This window comes from Mus pahari, chromosome 14 (genome assembly GCF_900095145.1).
Source record: "Mus pahari chromosome 14, PAHARI_EIJ_v1.1, whole genome shotgun sequence".
Lineage (NCBI taxonomy): Eukaryota > Metazoa > Chordata > Mammalia > Rodentia > Muridae > Mus > Mus pahari.
Window position 1 is genome coordinate 53,970,452 of NC_034603.1, and position 8,572 is coordinate 53,979,023.

At 36.7% G+C, this 8,572-nt stretch overlaps 1 protein-coding gene across 1 annotated transcript in view; it reads right to left on the reverse strand.

Moving 5' to 3' along the window:
- The window catches only part of Med13 (mediator complex subunit 13), a 93,710-nt gene that overhangs the window by 50,221 nt on the left and 34,917 nt on the right, over positions 1-8,572 (reverse strand). Inside the window, exon 9 of the mRNA XM_021214008.2 lies at positions 2,865-3,548. Within this exon, the coding sequence (XP_021069667.1) occupies positions 2,865-3,548 (684 nt within the window). The remainder of the gene's footprint in view (positions 1-2,864; positions 3,549-8,572) is intronic.

Here is an 8,572-nt window from a genome sequence, read left to right on the forward strand (position 1 = left end):
CTGGCTGTCCTAGAACTCACTCTGTAGACCAGGCTGGCCTCGAACTCAGAAATCCGCCTGCCTCTGCCTCCCGAGTGCTGGGATTAAAGGCCTGCGCCACCAGGCCCAGCTCCAACCAATTTTTAAAAACACTATATAAGAGAGGTAGTGATTTGGCAGAATGAAGACAGACCATAACTTGGACAGAATAATCAGAAAAATTTCCAACAACTCTCAAGCAACACTAAATAATAAAGTAAACGGTTCTCTGCTTCTCTGAAAACCATGAGGCGTGGGGTTGGCCTTTCTTTTTTTTTTTTAAAGATGATATTGTGTCTAAATCAGAAAGCAAGTAGAAGATAGGGTGAATGTTGCTTAGCAGTTCAGGAATGCAAATTCGAGATCCTATCTCACCCTAGACAGAATGGCTATCCAAAAACTGTGGGGAGGATATGGGGAATGCTGGCAAGGATATGGGGAAACAAACACTTCCTCACTTCTAGTATAAGCATGATGGAAATCTCAAAGTTTCTTCAAAAAAACTAAAAGTAGAGCGACCATATATGATCCATCAAGATACTCACTCAAGTGTGTTTATAGCAGACTCATTATTAAACAAAAGCCAGCGAATGATGGCAGCTTACACATCCATCAATGAATAAAGTATGGTACAAACATAATGAAATTATACACACCCATTAAAGAAAATGAAATGATATTTGCAGAAAAATGGATAGAACTAGAAATCATTATGTTAGGCAAAATAAGCCAGACTCAGAAAGGGGATGGGCTATTTTCTTACATATGGAACGTGTGTGTGTGTGTGTGTGTGTGTGTGTGTGTGTGTGTGTGTGTGTAAGTAAACATATACACAAGTATATACACATATGTGTATATGTATATTCATTTATGTGTATGTGTATGTGTGTAGGTCATAAAGGTCATAAAAAGATCATGAGGTGAAAAAAAAAAAAAGATCTTAAGGGAAGAAAGATTAAAAAAAGAGTAATGAAATACATGACTTAAAAAACAAAAACAATGAGAAGCTACTATCCAAAGAAAGGGAACCAGTCAGAGATGGACAGCACAGAGAAGGACAGTGGTGAGGAGCTATTGACAAAGGATGATGACATAATGGTATGCAAATGGCATAAGGAAACACGTTCCTTTGTACTTAATGTCTTAAAAAGACTACACTTCCAGGTACTGCTTCTACAGTTTGTTACTAGACAAGTTTCTCTGACTCTATAGAGCACCCAAGACCAAAAGGAAGAAATGAACCATTCTTTCCTGAGTGTGAATCCAGCTCCCCCTTCCCAGTGTTACAGAGCAACAGTAGTCAACTGCCAGCACCCACATAGAGGTTCACTACCTTAGGCTCAAAGGCTTCTGAGGGTAGTAGGCTGAAATGCTCCATGCACATAAAGCAAAACTAAAACAAAACAAACAAAAACAACAAAAACAAAAACAAAAGCCAGCAAGCACTTGGGAGCACTGCTCAGCAACAGCATTGCTTGCCTGCCATTCACCCACAAGTGGATTGGATGCCAGGACTACAGGAAACACAGAAAGAAAAGGGAGGATGTATTCAATCTTAAGCAACTAATAAAATCGAATACATCATGTAACATTAAGACTAACAGTGGGATGGCCAATGGTTAAAAACACTGGCTGCTCTTTCAGATCAATCCCCAGCGGCTCACAACTGTCTGCAACTCCAGGAGATGCAACAGCCTCCTCTGGGCTCTGACGTCATCAGAAACACATGCAGTGCACAAATATGCAGGCAAAATATCCATACTCATAATAAATTAAAAATGTCTATAAAGGTGTTTTGCTGGTTGATTTACACTATTAGAAAAATTTACACATTAAAATAAAAAGGCTTTATTGGGTAGGCTAAGATTATATTCCAAGCAATATATAAAGGAAAGGAAAACCCAAAAGAAAGCCACATTCTGCCAAAAGTTTGCCACATATTAAGTCAACAAAGCTGGCAAAATAGATAGAGATATATCTATATTACATTTAGTAGTACAGGACTAGGACCGAAACTATAAAGAAGGATAAAGAAGGATAAGGAAACCTGAAAGTTTAGACAGGGAATTCACAGATAAAGAATACTAATGGTTCAATGAAAGTTTTAAATGATGTTTAATATTACTAGAAATCTACAAACATGCATCAAAATAATGCCTTGCCATTCTTCATGCAGTTAAAATGGTCTTATGCCAAGGTCTGATAAAAATGAAAACCAACAGTATTTTCATGGTCTACTGGCTTATGATGGTACAAACTGTAGGCCAGATGTTAGAAGAGCCAACTGGCTATAAAACCTTTCATTGAAAAGGGACACATCTCAGGTGTGACAATTCCTCTTTCACAGTGTTTCCTAAAGAATTTCTATACAAAAAAAGTGTATCCACCCTCCCCAATTCACTGCTACCTACTTTATTGCTAAGAAAAACATATCAGATGATGTCCATCTAAAAAAGTAGGCATACTATAGCAGATCCACTAATAACAAAAGATCAACAAAACAATTATACAAATTAACTAAGTATGTCTTAAGGCGTGTGTAGAAGTAAGTGCTAAATTCAGGCCAGTGAGAGAACTAGAAGAATAGATGGATCTTATCATAGGAAACCCTTAGTCGGGTGGCAGACACTGGAGCTTTGATACATTATTTTCTCTACATTTTTGTGGCTAAATGTTTAATAATAAAAAGGTTCCTTCAGAGATTAAAGAAATTATCCAAATACCAAGAATATCTGTTTTTATAAATCCTATCCTATAACCAAGCCTAGCGTCCCAGTATTAAGAACTTACATCACTTTTTACTCTTAGCTTAATAGTAGTGACTATTAAAAACAAAAAATACATACTCTGTAACTGATGTTACACTTTCCTGTCCAAAAGGTCCAACTGGATCATCCTTGAATTTATCATTTGGAAGTTGAGGTGGTAAAAATTCTACATCTTTTTTCTTTGGGACTTTGTAATACTTCCAGGCTACATTAGCTTCATCTTCTTCCAAGCTTACTGCTGTACCAACATACATGGTAGGTTCTACAGCTTCCTGAAATGGAGGTGGGAAAGACTGAGACAAACTGTCTATCCTATCTTCCATTGGTTTGGTAGGCACCAAGGGATCCGGTGTTGGCATTTGATAAAAATGCTGACTCTGCGGAGTTGAAGGTGTTTTAGTCACTCCTTCGTCAACCACATCACATGGGTGAGGACTAAGTGGGGGAGGCTGAGGTGAATTTGCCAGTTCAGTGCCATGCATCTGAGGAGTCTTTGCTACATCATTAGTTCGGATGTTTGAAAATCTCACTTGACTATCTGCAGCAGAGATCACAAGTCTTTGGCTGGCTGAATCTGTGTCCATGCCAATGTCATCACTAACTGATACACGATGGTGAAAGGGAGTCAAGGGGCGCTTCTGTGGCTTCTCACTCTTTTCTTGCTTCTCATTGGTCTTGTGCTTAGGAAGTACTTGTTGTTGCTGCCCTAAAGATGGTGTCTGTCCTTGTTGCCCTGTATTTCTTGTCTTGAGACTTTTATGCCTGAAAAGTTAAAAAAAATAAAAAAGATTTAGGTTATTTATGTTAATATACAACTATTATACAAAGTATATAAAGTAAGATTTTGAGACATGTAAGGTCATTGGTTTTTCATATGCAACTCTAAAAATATGATGATTTGAATTTACAAACCACTTGTTCAGTGATCTTAAGCATAAAACCATACAGAACAATTCCTAAAAGCCCATATGCAGAACTGGAGAAATGGCATGATGGTTAAGGAGCATCAGCTCTTGCAAAGGAATCCGGTTCAATTCACAGCACCATGTGGTGACTCACAACCATATTTAACTACAGTTCCAAGGAACCTTTTTCTGACCTCTTCAGGCACCAGGCATACATATGGTACACATACATATAGGCAGACAAAAGACTCATGCACATAAAATATATCTTCTAAAAGAATTTTAAATCAACTCACATTCACTTAATAGTTCTGTGATCAAATAGCTAACTAACTTACATCATCTGGCTTCTCAATAAATCTAGTTAAGATAAAAAGTACAAGGAAATTTGAAATTCTTCATTTGTATTTCAGACTTAGTAACTATTAAGAATGGCTTGCCCAAGCTTAGTCATTAATTACAATACTATAGTAACTGATTAGTCTAAAAGGTGCTAGAATTGACTGACAGATGGGCCTACCTAGGTTCTCCCAGTATTTGGCACTGCAGGAGAAATCACTTAACTAGAAAAGGAAAAGAAATGCTTAAAACAAATGTTCTTCATCCATGAAGGATTTCTGAACTGAAGGACTTAAACCATATCTTAAAATCTAATAATTTTGTTAGGTCTAAGATAAATATATTTTTTAAATTTCTTTTTACACAAAGAAATTACTTCATAAAGAATTGAATATGAAATTTTAAATTCAGTAGTATATTTTCTTTAATTCTGGGAGCCTTGTTAGCTAAATCAAATCTACCAACAGAACATTAGCACAGGCTAACCACCCGAGTCAATCCAGAAAATCCACAGGGAAGGCAAGAGTCAACTCCTACAGGCTGTCTTCTTATCTCCACATTCTCACTGCTGCGTGTGCATGCCCACTCCCAATACACAAGTGTAATAAATCAAAACGGTTTTTAAAAATGGCAACCAGTTGTTTTTCCACAGAAGTTTCTCTAAAGAACATTCTGAATAGTTCTTTCACGCAAAGTCTGGGACATATCACTGGATACTATCAAAGGAAACATGACCTATATCCGAAGGACACAGAAAAACCAAATCCACCATTACCCAAACAGCACAATCAAAGACAATGTACGAAAATCATAGACCAATATTCTTCAAGAACAGAAGTGTACATCATTAACAGAAGTGAATAATTAACATAATTAGGAACAAGTCAACCCAGCAAAGTATAAAACAATCATCATAAAGCAAATGGGGTTTATCCTAGCTAAAAATTTAAGGTATGACAATAGAAAGGAAATGAAAATAAATCAGTAGTATTCATTACATTAAGTGTAAATGAGAAAACAAAGGAACTATTACTAATAACCAAGTAATAACTATGCACTATTGCTTAATATTTAAATAAAAAGTTATCCAACACAACAAGGCAAGGAAAGAAACCAAAGATCTTAGGCTGGAGAATGGCTCAGAGGTTGAGACCTCCTTCAGCTTTTGGAAGGGACACCTTTCTTAGGTGGCTCATAATTGCCTGTAACTCTTCCAGGGAATCCTAGGCTGCTGCCCTCCTCAGGTGCCCACACTAATGGGCACATACTCACACTCAGACACATAATGAAAAATAATAAAAATAAATCTTTTAGAAAAAAAGAAATCAAAGGTCTCAAGAGAACAAAAACTGTATTTGTAGTTGATAGAAACTTCAGTGCAAAGGTCAAAGTTTAGACTTGTAGTCAAAGTTAAACTTTGGGGGGGTGGGGGGGAGGAGATAGGTCCCTATGCAGCCATGTCTGTCAGTCCTGGAACTGTCTGTACACCAGGGTGGCCTCCAAGTACTGGGGTTAAAGGCATGGGCCACTACAACTAGTTAAAAAACTTAAACATTCTTAGAAGAAGGGTAACCAGACCCTGTGTCTCTTCTCATGTGGCATATTATAAAACAATTGTCTATGAAGTATGCTTGCCAAAAATGCTGACTCTAAGACAAGTTTCTACTACAATAATAAAAATGTCCTGTATGGTGCTGGAGAGATGGCTCAGGGCTTAAGAGCAACTATCTGTAATTCCAGTTCCAGGGGAACCAACACCTTCACACAGATATACATGCAGGCAGAATACCAATGTACATAAAATAAAAATAAATTATTTTATTTTAAAAAAATGCCTCGTATGTGGCTCCAAGAACATGACCTAGATGCTGAAAAATAAGGCTCAGTAATTAACAGCATATACTACTGTAACATAGGACTCAAGAACAAACATAAAATGCCAAACCTCTATGACAGCCTAATTAAGAGACGATAAAGAAAGATACGTAAAAGTAACACACACATACACCCCAAAAGAAACAATAAAATAATTTAGTATAAAAATAATGACAATATCATTCATCTCTTAATTATTCAAATACTTGCCTGTTGTGGAGATTAAAACTTTTAATTTAAAAGATTTTTTGAGACAGGATTTCATGCCTCAAGTTGCCAACTGGTGGCATTATATGTGGCATCACACCCAGTTAAAATGATTTTCATAGCAGAACATTATTGCCTTTCCCATTATACTGACACAGTGATGGAACAAGACCAGCAGCAGTCAGACCCTTGGAGCAGTACCAAATGTGCTAGCAGTAAGAGCGGTCTTTGCTACCAGGTACACAGGCATTCTTGATTTGTATTTTCTTAGTTTTATGTTGTACAGAGATTTGAACCAGAGCTGGTGCAATATTCTAGATATGCACTCTATCAATTTAGAATACGTTTAAAGCCAATTTTACTTTAAACTCAGTTTTTCTCTTTTACTCTACTAAAACCAAGGGGAGGATCACATTTTATTAAACTTCAGCAGCTTTATATACTTGGATTGCTTTCCATATTCTTTATGAAGAAATGGGTCCATATGCAGCCTCTCTGCTATACAATTAAGGTCAATAATTGCTTTGAGGAAAATTACTTACATTGTTACTTGAGGTTAAAGCTAAACTAGCCTTCTTTTTCTTCATGGAATAACATTTTTATTTGAAAACCAAATCACCGAGTTGAATATGGTGGCACTGAATACCACAGCCCAGAACATGGAGACTATGGCAGAGTCGTCATCAGTGTGAGGCCAGCCGCCAGCTTCATGAGAGCTAGACTAACCTGTGGCTACTTAACAAAATCTTGCCACATGCAAAAAAGGAAAATAATCACTGATAAACCATAATTATCCATTTTTCTCATCATTTGGCAAAATTGCTTAATAAGGTTCTTTAAAAACACAGTGAGTTTGCCATTTTAATTAAGAACAACTGATAAATTTGAGCTTTTGAATAACATTTAAAAATTTGGAAAGTTACATTAGGCCACTGGTGATATAAATGCATTTTTTATTATTAAATATAACAAAATATTCCAACATTTAAATCTGCATAACTCAGCAAATCACTGTCTTTCAAATGATGAATATTTGATATTATAAAATCACATTATGTAAAACATCATTCCAATCATTAATGGAATCAGTTTTATTAAAGTAGCTTTAGCTTCCACACTACAACTGTCTTAGGGCATGGTGACAGGCACCTTTAATCCCAGGTCTTGAGAGGAGGCAGAAGCAGGTGGATCTCTGTGAATTCAAGGCCAGCCTGGCATGTGAAACAAGCTCCAGGAGAGCCAGGGCTACATACAGAGACCTTATCTTACACACATCACCAAAAAATAAAAAATTCAATCAAACTAGAATCTAAATAATTTATCTTTTGAAAAAGTTTATGAAAATAATTAATAAAGTTTAGTAATTCATTAAGATCACTTAATGTCCTCACAAAGGACCAAGGTTCAATTTTCAAGTGCTCACAGGGCAGCTCCTAGTTTGGAATTCCAGTTTCAGTGATATCAGTCAGATACCCTCTTCTGACCTCTAGTGGTACCAGGTACATGCATGGTACAAATACACATCCAGGCAAAACACTCATACACATAAATTAATAAATTAATCTAACTTTTAAAAGAACTACTTTGATCATTTGGTGTATATTAGGTTTCCTGTTTTTTTCTAATGAAGCAGTGGTTTAAAATATATCTAAAGTGAGTTATTTTTTTATTAAGTAGTACTTTAAAATGTATCTAAAGTGAATAAATTAAGCTCACATAAATAAAACCACTTTGGTGTTCATTTATTGTTTCTCTAGGTGCTGGAGAACAAACCAAGTCTTCTCCATACAAGGCAAATATTCTACCAATGAGTCATATCCTTAAGCTCTAGCAGTAACATTTAAGTATAAATGAGAACTAATATAAATTTTGAGAATCTACTTCCTACAAGGCAATAATAGTGATAAATATCCAAGCAGGGTGTAGTGGCACATGCCTTTAATTCCAGTACTCAGGAGGCAGGCGGATCTCCAAATTCAGGGCCAGCTTTCAAGGCCAGTTTGGTCTACAGAGCGTTCCAAGACAGGAACTACATAGAGAAAACCTTGGGGGATGTGGGGGATGGGGGGACGGGAGGGGGGAACAGGATCTCCAGTGAAATACATGGCTATACTTTATGTATAAGGAACAGGAACAGTAAACAGCTATATTTCTTTACTTTGTTATGTGAATAAGAAACTACGGGTTGGAGAGATGGCTCAGTAGTTAAGAGCACTGATTGTTCTTCGAAAGGTCCCGAGTTTAATTCCCAGCAACCACATGGTGGCTCACAACTATCTGCAATGTGATCTGATGCCCTCTTCTTAAATTAAGAAAGAGAACTGAATTTTTGTAAGCAAATTAACACTTCCACTAGAGTATAGGTTTCAGCAAGAGGCTTGTTCATTCATGCATTCTGAGTCTAGGAAAGCTGTTGTCCTAAACTAAGTATCAATAGGTGTGCGCGTGCATACACACACA